We start from the raw sequence: 21,261 nt of genomic DNA, 5'->3' as shown, positions 1-21,261 counted from the left end.
TCTACCACTTGAGCCACAGCGCCACTTCCGGCTTTTTTTCTTTTTGCTTATGTGGTGCTGAGGAATCAAACCCAGGGCCTTGAGCATGCAAGGCAAGCACTCTACCACTGAGCCACCTTCCCAGCCCTAAAGTTTGTTTTTCTACGTAACGACTTGTACATCTCATTGTTGCAATGGATCCACCTGTATCCCTATTTAAAAGATTTGTTTTTTCCCTTCCCTTCCACAAATAATACCAACCTCAAATACAGTGAAAGCAGAACTTATACCATGGGGGAGAGACATACAAAGCAACAAAGAAATAAAAGAATTGTAGTCTTGATGAGCTTTCTTGCTCATAGCTGGCAAAATTGTAGGAGTGAGCCACTGGCTCCCGGATTGATCGAGCTTTCTAATTTCCCTAACTAAGCAGCTGAAATCCTTACCATTCTGGATGTAAAGAGCCTAGTTTTAACCTCTAAAACAAAACCAACATAAGTTGGTTTTTTGTTTTTGTTTTTTGCTGGTCCTGGAGCTTGAACTCTGGTCCTGGGTGCTATCCTTGAGGTTTTTTAGCTCAAGGCTAGAGCTCTACTACTTCAACCACGGGGCACCACTTCCAGCTTTTTCTGAGTAATTCTTTCCTGCCTGGGCTGGCTTCCAACTGCAATCCTCAGATCTCAGTCTCCTGAGCAGTTAGGATGACAGGCATGAGCTACCAGCACCCAGCTCCCGCTTAAGTTTTTGTTTACATCTTTCTAGTCAAACTTACTGATAACAATAACAAGGGAAATTAGTTTTACCTACCTTTTTTTTTCTACTAAAGGCTTTTAATTTTCCTCTATTCTTTTGTATAAAAGCCCAGACTTTGTATTCTTTACTTGATGCTTTGAAGGAACTCTTTATAACACATGCCATATATATGAAGTGTATTGCCTGAAAACAAAAAATGAAATATTTTCATTGAGACATACCATTCCTACATGTTAAGTATTCCTTTTAGTTCATATCCTCATTATTTCCCTGCTTATTATTTCAGATATTGGTAGTACTTGATGCATTAGCCATCTTTCTGATTTGAAATTTCTCTCTATATAATTTGTAAGTTGCCTCAATAAAGTGTAGTAATTTTAAAGTAGTATGAACACTTCATTCAGTCTTTAGACTTTTTACTATCATCTTATAAAAATTTGTTCTAACTTTAACCTTAATTTGTGTTGTTTTGGTTACTCATTTGTTCATTCATGTTATTTGATCATTTTATTCATGGTATTATTTCCATGCACAATTGAATTAAAACTAGAAAATGTGAGTTTGAAAGAAACACCAGGGGGACTGGGAAGGTAGCTCAGTGGTAGAGTGCTTGCCTTGCATGCATGAGACCCTGGGTTCCATTCCTTAGCACCACATAAGCAGAATAAGCCGGAAGTGGTGCTGTGGCTCAAGTGGTAGTACCCAGGCCCAGAGTTCAGCCCCACAACAGAAAGAGAGGGACAGACAGACCGACCGACCGACCAGGATAACAGAAATTGAAGAGACTACTATTACTGCCATGAGACTTTTTTTTTGGCTTGAACTCAGGCCCTGTGCTATTTTGCTCAAGGCTAGCACTCTTAACACTTCACCTATAGCTCCACTTTCTGTTTTTTGGTAGTTAATTGGAGATAAGACTCTAGGATTACAGGTATGAGTTATGGGCCTCCAACTTTTTAAGGTTGTTACTATTTCTATTCAATTTCTTAGAGTGGCATTCAGAATCTTAGAGTTTGGCTTCACCCCCTCTTTCTAGTATAGTCTTCCATTTCCTTACATAACTACTGGTTCTGTTTTATTTTGTCTTTATGTTGTAGCCATTTCTCTTTGGCTTTATCATGTTGTCCCCTCAGATACTGCCTTCTTCTACTCCTTATAGAAAGCCTGAATGTACTTCAGGAATCATGTGAAGTAGGTTCACATGAATTCAGGGTCTGGGTGCTATCCTCAGCTTTTTTGCTTAAGACTAACACTCTGCCACTTGAGCTACAGCTTCACTGCTGGCTTTTTGGTGGTTAATTGGAGAGAAGATTCTAACAGATTTTCCTACCTGGGCTGACTTCAAACTGGGATCCTCAAATCTTTGTCCCCTGAGTAGCTAGGATTACAGGTATGCTCCCTTTCTCAGCTCTTCTAGGACTTTATATTTTTTAATCTTATATTAGAGCTAGTCATAGCACTAGGCTTGAAGCTGTCAAATATTAGTTGAATTGCTAGTTTAAAAGCATGGTAGATGTTTAGGTGGGTTTTAGGAGCCTTTTATAGCTATTGAAGATTTCAGTATGTCATCTTAGGTACCTGATAATTGTGCTTTTAAAACATTATAGCATTTAATACACAGTTTCATTCTATAGTAGGTACTGCATTCTAAGTTGGAAGGTACCAAAAAATTTAAACGGAACTTTTCTGAGATAAAATTGAGGAAAATTCGGCTAGCCAATCTATAATTTGGCTAATTGGAAAAAGACTATCCTTTTGTTATTTTTTATAGTTATATACTTTGTACACATGAAGAGATAAAGCATTATTTGAGAATCTGTGGTAGAAAATTGAATTTGCAGATTGGCATCTTATAAGCAGTAAACAAGATTAATAAATAATATATTACTTGTATATTTAGTATATATACTATATGTGCTATAGTATTTGTATAGATAGTAATGAGATATAGAGAAAGCAAATAATTTGGGGAAAGAGAATATGTATAATCTCAGATTGGGGCACTAAACAGGACTCATTGAAAGGGTAACACTTGAGTTAAAGACAAAGGATCATTGTGGATTTAGAAGATACCTCAGAAGTGTGTGTGTGTGTGTGTGTGTGTGTGTGTCCGTCTGTCTGTCTGTCCGTCTGTCCGTCTGTCCTTGGACTTGAGCTCAGGACCTGAGCCTGGTCCCTTAGTTTTGGAGATTAGATTCTCACAGACTTTCCTGCCTGGGCTGGCTTTGAACTGCCATCCTCAGATCTCAGCCTCCTGAGTAGCTAGGATTACAGGTGTGAGCCACTGGCACCTGGTAACCTGAGACCATTTTTATACAGGCAAAAATAAAATGGGTGACTATAAAGTAGGAGCAAATCTACATAATCTATAAAGGAAATCAGACTAGATCAAACAGGTCCAATTTTACCTGTCCCCTATTTTGTTCATTTGTTAATCCTTTTCTAAAACTTTAATACAGGATTTCATTACATTGTTCAGACTGGTCCCAGATTCCTGGGCACAAATGATTCTCTCCATCTCTAGTTGCAGGGGCTACAGGCACATCTGGCTTGTTACTTAAATTGTGTTTATTTAATATCTAATTGTCAGTGATGGTTTGTACACTATAAATGCAAAGTTTAGACTTAGGACAGATGGTTTTCGAAGATTAAATTACTGTCTAACCCTTTATGGCATAAGTTCCTAGCCCCTGTGAGCAATGTAGCTAAAGCACAGTAAGAGTGTAATATTGTAATATAGAGAGAAATGAGATCAGGTAACTTAAGTCTTGGAAAGATGGAGCACAAAAACAGATTGTATACATTTCCTTAAATTTATTGTAAATTTTTATTTAAAATCTAAATAATGTGAGATGGCCATGAAGAATTGTCATTAATTATCTTTCAACATTTTTTTTTCCTCTCACTTAATTTCAACATTGCAGCCAGAGAGACCTCATTAAATACGGGAATGATAACAATGTACTCTAAAAATTCTGAGTAGCCTGGAAGAATGAGATCTGAAACTTGGGTGGAAGCATTTGCCTTAGTTTTAAATAAGCATCTCCGTTTTTACAGGAGCAAGTTGATAGGCCTGGTGATTGAAAGGAGCTGTCTTGTGCTTTCTGTTTTCCCTATGCAGTTGAAAGCATAATCATTTGAAAATGTGAATGTAACAGAGAGATTGGAGGTTTAAGGATAAGGAAGAAGATTAAAAGAGTTGTTGCAAAAGAAAATAGATATCTAGGCAGTGGCAGTGTGTCAGGGATACCTGGTAGCCCTGGATTCAGTGTAACACCAATTTTGTTTTCTTTTGCACTAATAAACATCAGTACCTGATCGAGTTCTGCTTATAATCGGCTCATTGTGCCTGTTTATTATGAATTAACTCTAAATATATCTTTTTTTTGTGGGGGGTGGGGTCCGGTCGTGGGGCCTGAACTCTGGGCCTGGGCGCTGTCCCTCAGCTCTTCAGCTCAAGGCTAGCACTCTACCACTTGAGCCACAGCGCCACTTCTGGCTTTTTTCTTTTTGCTTATGTGGTGCTGAGGAATCGAACCCAGGGCCTTGAGCATGCAAGGCAAGCACTCTACCACTGAGCCACCTTCCCAGCCCTAGATTTTTATTTTTGTGCTATAATCTATCTTTCTTTCTCTTACTTTCCTTCTTTCCTTCTTTCTTTCTTTCAATCTTTCTTTCTTTCTCTCTCTCTTTTTTTTTGTGGGTTATGCGACTTGAACTCTGGGCTTGGGTGCCATCCTTCAGCTCTTCAGCTCAAGGCAAGCGCTCTACCACTTGAATCACACCCCCACTTCTGGTTTTGTGGTGGTTTATTGGAGATAAGAGCCTCATGGATTTTCCTGCCCGGGCTAGCTTTGAACTGCGTTCCTCAGATCTCTCTTAGGTAGCTAAGATTATAGGCATGAGCCACCAGCTCCTGGGTTTGTGCTGTAATTTTCTTAAGCCTCCAATTGGCCATATTACAAAATGTTCAACATACTTTACTCAATTGGTACATTAATTAAGAACCTGTGATTTCAGATATATGCAGCAGTATAAAAGCAGTAACTGCTTTTAGTTTTAGTGACAGTTCAATGTGAATGGAAGTGGTATAGCCCTCTATCTTGACTTATTTGGATTTTTTTTAGTATTGAAAGACCCATTTCCTAAAAAAATCACTCTTGGGGAAAAATCAGGACATCTGGTCATCTGAATTTGGTCTTTTAAATTAGGTTCCTTATGATTTATCTGATTATAGCGGTATTACATGTTCACAGTAGAAAACATGAAAAAATATAAAACAAAAAGTAAAAATGAATATTCTATGATCAAGAAGCAGGACCACTGTTAAATAGTTGATCTATTTCCTTCTGGTCCTATTTTAGCCATTATTATTTATTTATCTGTTTGTTTGTTTGTTTGAATTGAGATTCCATGATAGCTTTATATCAAATTCTTTGTGGTTAACATTGTGTGCTCAGAAATTTCTCATGTTTTTATTTCTACAAAAGAAAGTTGTAGATTATACTAACTGCAAGTGTTTGAACATATTCCTATTACTATAGACTTAAAAAAAAAACTTAAAAACATATACATTGCCTCTAGAAAACACTTTGTTGGCTGAGTTAATACCTCATAGCTTTTTCAATTCAAATTTCTTTGAGTTATTTGTTGGTATCCATAGTCCATTTTCTTAAAGTTTTTACTTTTATGTTTTACTTTAAATGGTCATTTAAGTGGATCTATTACTCCTTCAGTGCATACCATAGTATTTGTTAAATCTTACTGTGAAAGTGGGTCACATGCACTTAAAAGAATTTTAAATTAAATGAGATTGATTGGAATATGTTGTAGATGTGGAAATGTAACAATGAAATCTTCCTTTAACTAATGTGAAGTAATAAAAACTAAAAAAAAAGAATTTTCAATTAAACTTGATTTTACAATTTGTATAAAAAGAATTCTTGTTAATAAAACCTATATCTTAGTAGTTATTGTAAATAAAACCTGTATCTTAATAGAGATATCTGAATAGTTAATGGTGTTCTTTGTCAACATTTAGACTAAACTTTGTTGTTGACAATCCAGTTTATTCAATTTAGTTAGCAGGTATTCAACCATCGTCCTGATGAATAATCCATGAATTTGCCCTAAAGAAAGAATTCTATAGATTAGTAGACAGAACAATTGTGAATAATTATAATTCTGGATAATAAATGCTACAGAAAAACCTTTAACCAGGCATGGTGGTGCACATTTGTATTCCCAGCACTAAAAGGCAGAAAAGAAGATCATAAATCCAAAGCCAGCTTGGGTAAGCTCCTGTCTCAAAAACAAAAAGGAGAAGCCGGGCGCTGGTGGCTCACGCCTGTAATCCTAGCTACTCAGGAGGCTGAGATCTGAGGATCGCGGTTCAAAGCCAGCCCGGGCAGGAGAGACCGTGAGACTCCTATCTCCAATAAACCACCAGAAAACCGGAAGTGGCGCTGTAGCTCAAGTGGTAGAGCGCTCGCCTTGAGCTGAAGAGCTGAGGGACAGCGCCCAGGCCCAGAGTTCAAGCCCCACGACCGACAAAAAAAAAAAAAAAAAACCAAAAAGGAGAAAGTCTATATAAAGTATGTATAAACAAAAGAGGAATAATTCTTTATAGAGACGGAATCCATAATGACATTAACTGGGCTCAAAGGATGCAAATATTTACTAGTAATGGATCATTTTATCAGCCAACATTGATGCTTTCTGTGCAGTTATTAATAGTCCTAGGAAATAGTTGCTGTTAGAAAGTGCTTCATATGCCTCATTTAAAATATTTAAAAAAGAGTAACTCCATGAGGATGGAGCTTGTTTTTTTGTTTTTTGTTTTTCCTTTTAAGACTAGTACTCTACCACTTAAGCTATAGTTTTACTTCTGTCTTTTTGGTGGTTAATTGAAGGTAAGAGTCTCAACAGACTTTTGTGCCTGGGCTAGCTTTGAGCTTGATCTTCAGAGCTCAACTTCCTAAGTAGCTAGGATTATAGGCATGAGTCTTTGGCCCCTGACAAAGTATAGATATTTGTATTTCAATGTTAGTGACTTCAGAGTCAGCAAAGACTTAGCAGTTCTCTTAATTTTCCAAAGGTCTCATTGCTTGTCAGTGTGGATATGACTTAAGGGCAGTAAAATTCATTTAATTTATTCTTTATTTTTATTGAGTTATTTCACATTGACAGGAAATAGCCTAAAACACTTTGGTTCTCAACATTTTGACATAACAGCTCTCAGGGGTTTGCTAATGTTTGCTTTTTCTTTTTGTTTTTCTTTTTCTTTGGACATTATGGGGCCTGGGCACTGTCCTGAGCTCTTCAGTTAAAGGCTAGCACTCTACCACTTGAGCCACATCACCACTTCCAGTTTTCTGGTAGTTAATTAGAACTAAGAGTCTCATGGACTCTTCTGCCTGGGCTGGCTTTGAACTGTGATCTTCAGATCTCAGCCTCGAGTAACTAGGATTACAGGTGTGAGCCCCTGGCACCTGGCTTTCTTTTCATTTTCTATCCATCCCTCTTTTCTTTTCCAGGAACAGCAAGAATTCTCTGAATCATTCCCACACATTTATTTATAATTGTGTTGTATATGTACACAGCCATATCAATATAAGACAATTTGTGTTTTAAACTTCTACAAATGCTATTATAGTACAACTTATTTTTCCAGTTGATTCTGTTTTTGAAATCTGTATTGATTCATGTATACTTGAGTTTTTCTTTTTTATTTATTATGTGGTATTTATCCCTTCCCCTGATTCATAGTCATGCTTATCTTCTTTTGTATTTGATGTAAGTATACTCCCTAGAAATAGAATTGATGAGTGATAAAGAATATTTCAAAGGGCTGGGAAGATGGCTCAGTGGTAGAGCACTTGCCTTGCATGCCTGAGGCCCTGGGTTCGGTTCCTCAGCACCACATAAGCAAAAAGAAAAAAGCCAGAAGTGGCGCTGTGGCTCAAGTGGTAGAGCGCTAGCCTTGAGCTGAAGAGCTGAGGGACAGCGCCCAAGCCCAGAGTTCAGGCCCCACGACCGGACCCAAAAAAAAAAAAAAAAGAATATTTCAAGCTTTCATGTAGATTGTTCTAACTTTTTTAAAAGCTGGTCTATTTGATTTTCTTTTTTATTATAATTTTTTGTTTATATTATTTGTACTAAAATTTTGGTAGAGTCTGAAACTTTCATACTAGTTTGAAATGTTTTATTTCATCATAGTAGCAGAAAAGAACTAGAAAGAAAACTAATAAACCTTACCAGGGATTAGTCACCCAAACAATGACAAGTCCAACATATACAAAGTAGATAAAGTTTTGTGCTTCTGAGAAAGAGGAAGAATAGGAAATAAAAGTGGAAGAACATCAGAAAGTATTGTTAATTTTTTCTTTTATTGCTTGAAATAAAAAGTCAACTGGTAAGTCTAGGTGTGATACAGTATTTACATAAGACCATCAAGAAACTTATTTAGACTGTTCACTAAAAAGTCTGTTGATTTAGTCAGTCTGTAACTTTGATTGCTGCTGCTTCAGGTTGTGTGTTTGTGTGGACACAAGGACAGGAAAAGGGCAAAAGGCCCAAGTCAGCTGAATCTTGTATCATGACCCCAAATCTTCTTGATCATAACCAGATCATATGACTTACAGCTATAAGGTGTCCTGAGGCCAATATTAACAATCATGAGACCCCAAGCTTGACTCAATAGTAATTTACATACCAGTTATGCAATAGTGCAGGTTATTTAGTCCAGATGTGTACATGAAGATGAGGATGTAAGGCTCAGACACACTACTAGCTGAATATTAGGATCTGTGAATTTGATGGTCATATTAGGTTAAAGCTGATTTTCAAGATATATGTTTGTTTTGTTTTGTTTTTGGTCAGTCATGTGGCTTGAACTCAGGGCCTGAAGGTTGTTCCTGAGCTCTTTGCTGGCACTCTACCACTTTGAGCCATAGCACTACTTCCCGTTTTCTGGTAGTTAATTGAAGATAAGAGTCTCACAGATTTTTCCTGCACAGGCTGGGTTTGAACCTAGATTCTCAGATCTCAGCCTCTTAGTAGCTAGGATTATAGGCATGAGCCAGCATTGCCCAGCTATGATCTATCATTTAATTTAACTTAAAATATTTAATTTATTTTCCTGCTATACTAGCCAAGCTCAGTGAATAAGAATTTACTAAACCTGTTTTGAAAAAGAAATTGAAGACAGACAGACAGACACACACACACACACATAACTACAGTGGTAATATCTCTAAATATTTTTAGCAATAGACCGAAAGCATTGATGGTGTAAAGAAAAAAAGCTAATATTCACATCTCAGGCTGTGTTTTGTAAGTCTGTTATTTGCCTCATAATTGCGCAAAAAAGGGAAGTTTACAGTGAAGGCATTTACTTGTAATGAAACACTGTATTCTTATTTTCTAAAAAGCCCTGTTTTATCTCCTCCCTTTTGTTCATTCCACTTATTTCTTTATGAAACAAATTCTTGTTTATCAATAAGAATTTGCAAACAATTTTAAAAGAAATTTCTTTTTTAATAATTTTTTATTGAGATTAAGTGATTGCGCAAATTTCACAGTATTGTGAGATAGTGATACTTAATTAAAGTCACAAACAAATTTTAACTTTCACAAGGCAAGTTGTCATTATCGTGGTCTATAAAGTTTGTGAATTTTATGAGCTTTGACAGTACAACTAAGAAATTAATGTCTTAATAAACCTTGGTTTAGAATTAAGTTTTTCACTTTGCAAAGACAAGGTGAAGAGATGAATAGTATACCTAAAATTAGTAGTAACAACTTCAGAAAACAGCTTAATTTGTGACCTCATTCAAAGATAATTCTGTTTACCGGTGTGTACTTCTGTCACATTCAAATTTTCTGTATTGAATATTCTATAGAAGTAGAAAATATGTAGTCATTCAGGTAAAAATGATGGATATACCTAGAATGTTTCTTTATAAATATTAACTTTTCAATAGTGAAATTTGATAAATTATTGTACAACCACCTTATGAAGTTTGATTTTTGAATATAGCCCTTCTTTCCTAAGAAATGTCAGTGTTTCTATGAGATTCTTAAGGCAGCAGGACCCCAACCAATTTTGTGAGAAATAGACAAGAACAAAGGAAATAACCTAAAGCATTACTAGCACTTGTCCTATGGTAGCAGGATTATGGGCATTTTTCTTGCTTTTTTTTTTTTTTAATTGTTGTGTTCATGTTGCATCAGTGATTTGAAGTGATTAGTAACTTGCAAAGCATGTATGTCTGACTGGAAATGTTTTATGTAACATTTTTATTTTATAGTTTTGAACTATTGAGCTTGTATAAATGGAGTTGTATAATATTTGCATTCCAATTGAGAAAACTAAAGCTAAAAATAAGATGCAGAAACCCAAGATAGTTGTTTTTTACGCCTTTTGTTATTATCATTGTCAAATGTTTTTGTTGAACATCCAGGGACAAAAAAAATCTCTCTCTCCTCTCTTTCTGTCTCTCTCTCTCTTTCTCTCTCTGTCTCTCTCTCCTCTCTCTGTCTCTCTCTGTCTCTCTCTGTCTCTCTCTGTGCCAGTTCTTGAGCTTGAACTCATGGCTGGGGTACTCTCCTCAGGCTGGTGCTCTACAACTAGAGCCACACATCTACTTCTGACTTTTTTTTTTTTTTGGCTAGTTAATCAGAGATAATAGTATCATGGGCTTTTGGTTAGCTTTGAACTGTAGTCCTCAGATCTCAGCCTCCTGAGCAGCTAGGATTATAGGCATGAGCCATAGGGCCCAGCAAAAGCCACCTTTTTTAATAGAGAACTTTCTAATGGTAAAATCTCTTGTATTTTCTAATCTTGAAAACTTCTGTAATTAAACTTTTCTGGTTTTTAGAGGAACAAAAAGAAAACGGAAAGATAAAAAGTGATGAACGACCAAAGGATTCAGTAAACCATTCTACAGCCAGTGTTCTAGACGAGACTACTGTAAAAATTGAAAGAGAAGATGAAAAAGAACTTGTGAAACTACCAGTCATAGTAAAACTAGAAAAACCTTTCCCAGAAAATGAGCAAAAAAAGATTATCAAAGAAGAAAGTGATTCATTCAAGGAAAATGTAAAACCAATTAAAGTAGAAGTAAAGGATGGCAGAGGAGATCCCAAAGACAGCAGAGGTAGTGTGGAAAAGCCTGGGCTACAGGAGCCTGAGCGCCTAGAATTTGGTGGCAGCATCAAATCTACTCAAGACATTTCAGAGAAATCTACTGAAGAAACTGAGAAACTTAAAAATGATCAACAGGCCAAGATACCACTAAAAAAAAGAGAAATTAAACTGAGTGATGATTTTGACAGTCCAGTAAAAGGACCATTATGTAAATCAGTTACTCCAACAAAAGAGTTTCTGAAAGATGAAATAAAACAAGAAGAAGAGACTTGTAAAAGGGTCTCTACTATCACTTCTTTGAGTAATGAAGGGAAACAACTAGTAAATGGAGAAGTTAGTGATGAAAAGATAACTACAAATTTTAAAACAGAACACATAGAGACAAAGTTTTATGATATAAAGGAAGATAACTCTAGCAGCCCATCTAAGGACAAAAATGTTCTCACAGAGGAAAATGGAGGCGAATGCTTAAATTCTGTTATAACAAATATGAAAACAAATGAGCTTGACAAAGAAGCTGTCCCTTTTGTTGTAGATAGTTCATTGTCAGTCTTAGAGACTCACAGTCAGAAAGGGCAGTCAGAGGAACCTGGTTCTCCAAAAATGGAAACATCTCATGAGTTTTCTGAGTTTCCAAAGGATCTTTCTTTAAAGACTATTTCATCTGCTGCTGAATCTTATACAATGAAAGTTGATGCAAAGTCCCCCAAAAGTAAGAAAGAGAACCTCCCACCCATCATAGAATGTCTTGAAAAAATAGAGAAGTCCAGAAAGTCTTTTCTTGATAAAGATACACAAAGATTAAGTCCAATACCAGAAGAAGTTCCAAAGAGCACTCTAGAATCAGAAAAACCAGGGTCTCCTGAACCTACTGAAACTTCCCTACCAATTAAAATGAGTGGCCACAATGAGAAACTAGCCTCAGAAAAAGAAGCAGAATGCCAGAGTCCAAGTTCTGTTGAAGCTCAGTCCCTGGTAAAAGCAGATCCAGAAATTCTAAAAGAGAGTTCTGAGTCCATGAAGGTGGAATTGGATAATCTGGATAATGCCCAGACTTCTGGCATAGAGGATGTTTCTGAGACAAAGAGTTCTACCCAAAAAAGCAAATTTAAATATAAGTTGGTTCCTGAAGAAGAAACCACTGCCTCAGACAATACAGAGATAACCTCTGAAAGACAAAAAGAAGGCATCAAATTAACAATTAGGATATCCAGTCGGAAGAAGAAGCCAGATTGTCTCCCCCAAATTCTAGAACCAGAAAGCAAACAAGAAAAGACAGAAAAAGAAGAAGAGAAAACAAATGTTGGTCGCACTTTAAGAAGGTCTCCAAGGATATCTAGACCCACAGCAAAAGTGGCTGAAATCAGAGATCAGAAAGCTGAAAAAAAAAGAGTGGATGGGGAAGATGAAATAGATGAAGAGTCAACAGCTTTACAAAAATCAGACAAAAAAGAAAATATGAAAAAAAACGAGAAGGATACAAATTCTAAAGTAAGCAAGGTAAAAGTTACATTCTTTTACATTTTAATTGGAAATACAGTCTATAGCTTTGTGTTTTGGGCTAAAATATAGTCATTCAAAGACAACTAAAAACTTTTTTATCTTATCTCGTCAGTTATCCCCACATACTAAATTTCAGACCTTATAATCGTATTATCTTTTCAACTTTTAAAAAATTATACGCAGTATTAGGAATATATTCTTTTTATACACTCTTCAAGTTGCAAGCAACCTATAGAATTATAAAATGAAAATTCCCCATAACCACTAATAACAGTTTGGGGTATATAATATTTTGATCACTTTCTATGCACTTATATCTATGTTTATAAGCATATTATCAATTAAAATAAATTGAATGAAGTCTGATTATCAAATAAGAAATAAATTCAACCAAGTATTCATTTTGCTAGAGTTTTTCACACAAGAAGTTTCTATATTTTTCCATGTCAAGAGATATAGTCTACGTTTTGTTTTATTAATGACCACATAGTATTTCATAGTGTGGATATACCTCAGTGTATTTAAACACTCCCTTATTAATTGACATTTAGGTTGTTTCCAATTTTTCACTATTACAGGCAATGCTGCATTTTGAAGATCCTTTTGGACATGAGTGAGTATTTCTTTAGAATAGACTCCTAGAATTGGAATTGCTGGGTCAAGGGGCATATGTATTATATATTTATATATAGTTTTTGCCACACTGCCCTTCACAAAGGCCCTAATCATGTACTGTGTCATTATCAGTGTCTTGACAGTACCTATGTCCTTCATTTTAATCATTAGACTTAGAATTAAGAATTTGGTTCCCTCCCCCCCTTCTCTTTTTTAAGCAAAGTCTTGTACTTGGCTAGCATATATGAATTTGTTATAATTACAGATGCTGCTTTTATTTTTTATTAATTTAAACCAAGAAATTATCATTGTATATGATCTCTTGTTTCCTGGAATATGGAACTTTTAATTCTTTTTTTTTTTTTTTATTGTGAGAATGCCGTACAGAGGAGTTACAATTACATGGGCAAGATAATGAGTACATTTCTTACCAAGCATTGTTGCCTCCTCTTTGTTTGGAACTTTTAATTCTTTTGAAAAAGTATTTTTCTTTTTTGTTGGAGATAGAAATGAAGTGAAATATTAGTTAAGAGATTGAGAAACTAACTAGGCACTAAAATGTAAGAACATTATAAATTTATTCTCCAGATAATACATTTTTTTTCAGGATTTTGACCTTTAAGTTCATCTAAAATATATGCTTTAAAATTTTGCATAACTGTGACTATACTTTCCTATTACTCATTGAGCCTTTAAAATTTACTACATGGCCTTTGACCCAGAATCCTCTTCAAGGAATTTATCCTAACCACAAGGACTTTTGTAAAAACAGTATATATACAAGGAAGCATAGTGAAAGTGAACAAATGGGAAACAACTATCTAAATGTCTAATAGGGGACCAGACAAATACAGCCTTGATCGTATATTACAAAATGATTTCTAGTGATTTTAGAAGGATATTTTATGACTTAGAAAAACATAGTGGTCATTTTAATGCCATCTTTAAAGACTCCAAAATACATAAAAAAATGATAGAAGTATATTCCAAAATTTAATCAGATATATTGATGTATATTTTTTGTATATTGGCCAAATACTATATGAGGGATATATAATCAAGAGACATTTTCCCAAAACTTATAGCAAATTTATCCCAATTTTAATTTTATGCAAGGTAAAGCCCAAAGGCAAAGTTCGATGGACTGGTTCTCGAACACGTGGCAGGTGGAAATATTCCAGCAATGATGAAAGTGAAGGATCTGAGAGTGAAAAATCATCTGCAGCTTCAGAAGAGGAAGAAAAGGAAAGTGAAGAAGCTGTCATAGCTGATGATGATGAACCCTGCAAAAAATGTGGCCTTCCAAACCATCCAGAGCTGGTATGTGTCTTGTCTGAAAGAACAGTGTTTATATGATCAGTTACGCTGTAGCTGTCTTGAGTTGCCTAACTTGCCTGGGTTTGATTATGTATTACAAGTGATTTACATTTCTATTTCCCAAGTAACCCAACTTGAGGAAGGGCAAGAACTAGAATCTTGTTTCTATTTTACTTAGGTTATATGTTAAAACTTTCCTCCTGTGTCCTTTAATCAGTGGACTTAAATATTCTTCTGACTTTTTTTTTTTTGTCGATCGTGGGGCTTGAACTCTGGGCCTGGGTGCTGTCCCTGCACTCTTCAGCTCAAGGCGAGTGCTCTACTGCTTGAGCCACAGCACCACTTCCAGTTTTCTAGTGGTTTATTGGAGATAAGAGTCTCATGGAGTTCCTTGTCTGGGCTGGGTTTGAACCGCCATCCTCAGATCTCAGCCTCCTGAGTAGCTAGGATTATAGGCGTGAGCCATTGGTGCCCAGATTTCTTCTGACTTTAAAATTTATGTTTCCCTTTAAGAATGATTGAATGAAGCTGGTGCCGGTGGCTAAGTAGCAGAGTGCTGGCCATAAGCTGAATTGTTCAGGGACAGCAGCCAGGCCCAGAGTTCAAGCCCCACAACCAACCAAAAAAAGAATGATAGTTTATCATAGAAAGATAATTTTAAAATGTTAAACTAGAAAGAAAATAAAATGTTAGACTTGAGACTTGATCACCTATCCATAAAAATATAAATCAACTAGTCACCAACTAGGACTTTACAGTTTTTAAATAGTCAATGTTTTAAAAAAAATAAAGATATCAAATTATAGATGAGTTATACTCATACAGCTTACCCAAGAAATAAGTTCTTCAAAGATGGTTTACAGGATGTGAGGTGAATCTGGTTGCAACATCTGTTCACCCATTGATCATTAGGGTTGATCATGCTTATCTGGATGGCTGGGAATATGCCCTTTTCCCTCACTGCTACATGTGCATTTCTCCAAAATCTGCATGCTGTGTCAGAGGACAACCTTTCCCAGTAGAGGAGACAATTCTTGGGTCAAGTAGCCACACTCTCTTGCTAGAACCTCCACACAGGCTCTCAAAATTAGTCTACATCAGAACAAATTTCCTAATCTACATACCATGTGCAGTAGATAAATGAGAAACACTCAGATTTTGCTTAAATCTGTGCTACTCTATTGTTCTTTTGAATAGATTTGACTTTAAGGAAAACCTCCAAGTATTAAGTAGAAAAAAATGAACAATCCTTCTATATGATGAGAATGTGAGGAATGAGGATAATTTGAGGTGCAGTGAGGTTTGCAATAATCCTAGGAGGTGCTTCAGGTTCATTTTCATATGAAGCAGTGTAATCTGAGAAAGCATGGGGCCACACAGACAGCAAGTTAGATCCTACCCCCACCCCCAACCCCCTAACAGTTACCACCCTTTGCCAGTCCTGGAGTTTGAACTCAGGGCCTGGGCACTTTCCTTAAGCCTCTCTGCTCAAGGCTAGTGCTTTACTAACTTGAGCCACAGTGCCACTTCTGGCTTTTTCTGTTTATGTGGTACTGAGGGATCGAACCCCCATTTCCAACCCCCACCCTTTGGTTCTTAATGTCTTCCTTGTACAATAAAGCTAGTTCCATGTGCTTTTGAGGTGTTTTTTAATCAGCTCTTATAAGACTACCTGATATGTATTATATGCTGGCTTAAAGTGAATTCTGGTTCACTTATTCTTTTCTTCCTTACTGTTAAAATCATTCTGTTAAAATTAAGCAGTAACATTTATTGTATCACAGTAGTTTCTGAGGATTCAAGTAAAAGATTTAAGCTAGAACCAGAAAATGAGTTATCTCTGATAAGAATAGATAAGCACTTATAATGAAAAGATCCTTTTAAGCATTTTATGATTATCAAGGCTATGAAATTTAGGTCAAGAAAAAAGGGCAAGACGGGCTGGGAAGGTGGCTCAGTGGTAGAGCGCTTGCCTTGCATGCCTGAGGCCCTGGGTTCGATTCCTCAGCACCACATAAGCAGAAAAAGCCGGAAGTGGCACTATGGCTCAAGTGGTAGAGCGCTAGCCTTGAGCTGAAGAGCCAAGGGACAGCACCCAGGCCCAGAGTTCAGGCCCCCACAACCGGAAAAAAAAGAAAAAAGGGCAAGAGAAAATAGTTTTGCAAGGGCAAGAGAAATGTCTTTTTTGCCCTGTGTTCTCTCTTTACAATTTACTCCAAATCATCTCTTTAAACTAAAGAAATATATCTGTCAGTAACAAAGAAGGTATAATGAAATTGGAAGTAAAATGCCATAAGCCAAAATGACAAGATGAGATAGTTATCCTCCTTCTGTAGTACACATATGAGTTTTATTTATTTGGCTATTTAAAAAATTTTTGGTGGTTATAAAGGTGATGTACAAAGGGGTTACAGTTACATAAATCAGGTAAAAAGTACATTTCTTTTTGGAAAATGTCACTCCTTTCCTTGTTCTCACCCAGTTTTTCCTTTCCATCTCCACCCAACAAGTCTTTAATTCATTTTCAACATAGTATCTAGTGAATACCACTGCTGTATTTATTCACCCCTTGTCCCTCTATTTCTGTGTTCCTCCTCCCCTTACTTATTTGGCTATTTAATAACCACTTGGAAAATCCCATTGCTGTTTACTGTGCCAAGGAAAATGCCATTAAAAACCAAAGATCCAAAATGTGATGGCCAAGGGTATATAGATAATTCTCAAATCAAAATAACAACTGATAACGTTAAATGAAAGAAATGTGATGCTCACGAAGAGATGTAAAGTCCTTGTCCTCTTGAGCCTATAGCAACAAAGTAAGAAACTAAGGAGTAAATAGAACATTCTGGGAGTTTCCATATATTCCATATATTTTGAAGTTTAGCAAAGGTTTATTTAGTAAGACAGGACAAAATAGTGAAGACTAGAAAGGGAGAGAGGCACATTCTCCAATACCCAGAGAAGAGGATCTGATAGGCTGGCTGGCTCCTCCAAATGTGTTAGCTGAAATAAATAGATCAAGTAAAAGTAAAGTATTTTACTACACGATTGGAAGTCTTGTTTGTTAATTGTTTGTTTTAACCTTAATTACACCATAGGGATTTCGTTGAGACATTCCATACTATACAGTGTATCCTCATCAACTCTCACCACTCACTCTCTTCCTCCCTCTCCTGTCTAAAAGAATGTCAGCTGGTTTCATTATTCTATTCTCATAATGTGCAAATAAACAACTTGAGCCATATTTATTCTCATTTACCCTGTGAATGCACCCTCTCCCTCCTTCAGAAACTGCCTCTCTTTTTTTGTTATTGTAAAGGTAATGTACAGAGGGATTACAGTTAATATAAATCAGGTAAGAGTACATTTGGCGGGGGCTGGGAAGGTGGCTCAGTGGAAGAGTGCTTGCCTTTCTTTCATGCATGAGGCCCTGGGTTCGATTCCTCTGTACCACATAAGCAGAAAAAGCCAGAAGTGGCACTGTGGCTCAAGTGGTAGAGTGCTAGCCTTGAGCTGATATGCTGAGGGACAGTGCCCAGACCCAGAGTTCAGGTGCCACAACTGCAAAAAATAAAGTACATTTGGCTTTGGACAGTGTCACTCCTTCTCTGGCTCTGCCAGTTTTTCCCTTCCTGAAACCCCCCTTGAACAGAGTCTGGTTTAGTTTTCTGTCAGCCATTACTACGGGATTTTACCATGTTATTTCAGATGTACATGTATCGTATTCGTGTAATAATAACCCTCTATTCTTTACCCCAAAATGCCCTCTGAGCAACATTTTCACTGAGATTTCCTAATGGAACTTAAAACTCTTCTTTGGGGGCTGGGAAGGTGGCTCAGTGGTAGAGTGCTTGCCTTGCATGTATGAGGCCCTGGGTTCCATTCCTCAGCACTACATAAGCAGAAGAAGCCGGAAGTGCCCTTATGGCTCAAGTAGTAGAGCTCTAGCCTTGAGCTGAAGAGCTGAGGGACATCTTCCAGGCCCAGAGTTCAGGGCCCACGACCGACCAAAACAAAAACAAAACAACTCTTATGTGGTTATATTTTTTTTTTCAGTATTTTATTTTGGTTGTAGAGTAGAGACAGTCTTTGTTTTAGAGGTAAGTTAAATGTTGAAAGTTTGTTATTTTTTAACTTAAATTATATATATATATATATATATTTTTTTTTTTTTTTTTTGGTCGGTCGTGGGGCTTGAACTCTGGGCCTGGGCACTGTCCCTCAGCTCTTCAGCTCAAGGCGAGCACTCTACCACTTGAGCTACAGCACCACTTCCGATTTTCTGGTGGTTTATTGGAGATAGGAGTCTCACAGTCTCTCCTGCCCGGGCTGGCTTTGAACCGTGATCCTCAGATCTCAGCCTCTTGAGTAGCTAGGATTACAGGCGTGAGCCATCAGCGCCCGGCTTGTATATATATTTTTTAATTTTTATTTTATTTTTATTTATTTTTTGTTGGTTGTGGGGCCTGAACTCTGGGCCTGGGTGCTGTCCCTCAGCTCTTCAGTTCAAGGCTAGCACTCTACTGCTTAAGCCACAGCACCACTTCCAGTTTTCTAGTGGTTTATTGGAGAGACTTTCCTGCCCTGGATTGGAACGGTGATCCTCAGATCTCAGCTTCCTGTGTAGCTAGGATTATAAGTGTGAGCCACCGGCGCCCGGCCTAAAATTAGTTTTTAAAGCTTTTTTTTTATATTAAACACTCATAAATATAATGTCCCAAGTTTTAGAGTTGGTCATCTTTTTACACTCAAATTACCAATAAAATACAAATTCTAAGGCTGGGATGTAGGTTAGTTGCAAAACACTTGCCTAGCAAGCACAACATCCTGGGTTCAATCCTGAGTACCAATAATGAAGATAAATAAAAATACAAACTCTTAAAACTAGTCGTTATTACTTATGTTGGTGTTTGAACATAACAGTTCTAAATATAGTTTGAGTTCTTTTCTATTCGTGTCCATTTCTTACTTGAATTTACAGGATTAAAAAGAACCATGAGTGTTTCTTTTTGCATAAAGAATGTTATTATCATCCTATGGTATATGATAGGGTAACACTAATTCTAATTAAGAAAGCACTTATTATGTTTTACTAAATTTTGTACCTTTATATTTTCTTAAGTATTAGTAGAAAGAAATTTTTTATTTTTTTTTGCCGGTCGTGGGGCCTGAACTCTGGGCCTGGGCACTGTCCTTCAGCTCTTCAGCTCAAGGCTAGTGCTCTACCACTTGAGCCACAGCGCCACTTCCAGCTTTTTCTGCTTATGTGGTGCTGAGGAATCGAACCCAGGGCCTCATGCATGCAAGGCAAGCACTCTACCACTGAGCTACCTTCCCAGCCCCATGGAAAGGAAAAATTTTAACTGTTGAAAATATTAGCATTTCCGATTCCTACTTATTAAAGCTTTTATTCATTAACCTTATGCAAGTAAAATTTACTTTGCAGTAGCATACTAAGAAACACTGAAATATTATCTTTTTTAAAAAGTATCTAAAATTTTAGTTGGGTTGATATTGATGTGGTTTATTTCAGATTCTTCTGTGTGATTCTTGTGACAGTGGCTACCATACTGCCTGCCTGCGCCCTCCTCTGATGCTCATCCCTGATGGAGAATGGTTCTGCCCTCCTTGCCAGCATGTACGGCCCAGTCCACCTCTGTCTCCAGTCTTTGGTTTTATGTTCAAACAAATACTTTTTAACAGTCAGTGAACATCTTCCATTTTCAAAACAGTTTGTAAATTGTGTTTATTTCTTGCTTATTCATCTACCTTTTATTAATAGTTTTTAGACTCTTCACTTTTTATTTAAAGTAATTTTCAGGAGCCCTCAAACACCCTCGGACTTGTACAAGAGTACCAATATAAGCTATATATGAGTCAGAAATAAATTTCTGTAGTTTATCCCTTTATTTCATTCTTTTCATTTCAACCTTTTTTTTGTTAGTAGTTTTGTCAGTAGTTTTGTAGTTGATTTTATAAGGATTCTTTTGTATTGATTCTCCTATATTTCTTTTGACAGTTAAGGATTTCTGTGTCCCTGCTCTATTTAGATACTGTATCTTAAAAGCCCAGCTCATTTTGTTTTTCAAATGATGAGCTATATGCATTTCTGGATTTCCAATGGCTTAGCATAACTCTCTCAATTACATTTTCAGGCTTTTTGTGGCGTTTTCTGTCTTTTTTTTTGTCAGTTGTGGGGCCTGAACTCTGGGCCTGGGTGCTGTCCCTCAGCTCTTCAGCTGAGGAATCGAACCCAGGGCCTCATGCATGCAAGGCAAGCACTCTACCACTGAGCCACCTTCCCAGCCATCTGTCTTGTTTTTTAAAACAATAGTTTTAAAACAATAGTTAATGGTGTGTGTGTGTGTGTGTGTGTGTGTGTGTGTGTGTGTGTGTGTACTAGAATTGGGGCTTGAACTCGGCCTGGTGTACTGTACCTTTTTCCCTCAAGTCTCACTCTCTACCACTTGAGCCACAACTTTACTTCTGACTTTTTGGTAGTTAATTGGAAATAACCTCAGATATCAGCCTCTTGACTAGCTAGGATTTCAAGCATGAGCTACTTGTACTCATCTACTAGTCATTTTTTATTTTTTTTTGGGGGGGGCCCGGTCGTGGGGTCTGAACTCTGAGCCGGGCACTGTCCCTCAGCTCTTCAGCTCAAGGCTATTGCTCTAACACTTGAGCCACAGCGCCACTTCCGGCTTTTTTTCTGCTTATGTGGTGCTGAGGAATCGAACCCAGGCCTCATGCATGCGAGGCAAGCACTCTACCACTGAGCCAACTTCCTAGCCCCCCTTTTTTAATTTTTTTAATTGTACATTAAAGCTTTCTAAATATGTCTTGAAATCTCTGCTTTAATTACACTCACTTTATTGACTGAAATGCTAATGCTATTTTCTTACTTTTTTTTTTTTGCATTGACCACAGTAGGCGCAAATGTG

General features: G+C 36.9%; 1 protein-coding gene across 2 annotated transcripts in view; it reads left to right on the top strand.

Annotated features, from left to right (window-relative positions):
* Positions 1–21,261, top strand: part of Rsf1 (remodeling and spacing factor 1) — a 130,228-nt gene that overhangs the window by 82,215 nt on the left and 26,752 nt on the right. The window contains exons 6-8 of one of the 2 annotated variants that reach the window (XM_013014090.1): positions 10,614–12,373; positions 14,117–14,320; positions 19,851–19,955. In XM_013014090.1, the coding sequence (XP_012869544.1) occupies positions 10,614–12,373; positions 14,117–14,320; positions 19,851–19,955 (2,069 nt within the window). Of the gene's footprint in view, positions 1–10,613; positions 12,383–14,116; positions 14,321–19,850; positions 19,956–21,261 lie in introns of both variants that reach the window. The other variant, XM_013014089.1, reaches the window with a different exon arrangement.

Source organism: Dipodomys ordii, unplaced genomic scaffold (assembly GCF_000151885.1).
Source record: "Dipodomys ordii isolate 6190 unplaced genomic scaffold, Dord_2.0 Scaffold22, whole genome shotgun sequence".
NCBI lineage: Eukaryota > Metazoa > Chordata > Mammalia > Rodentia > Heteromyidae > Dipodomys > Dipodomys ordii.
This window is presented reverse-complemented; position numbering and strand designations above follow the sequence as displayed.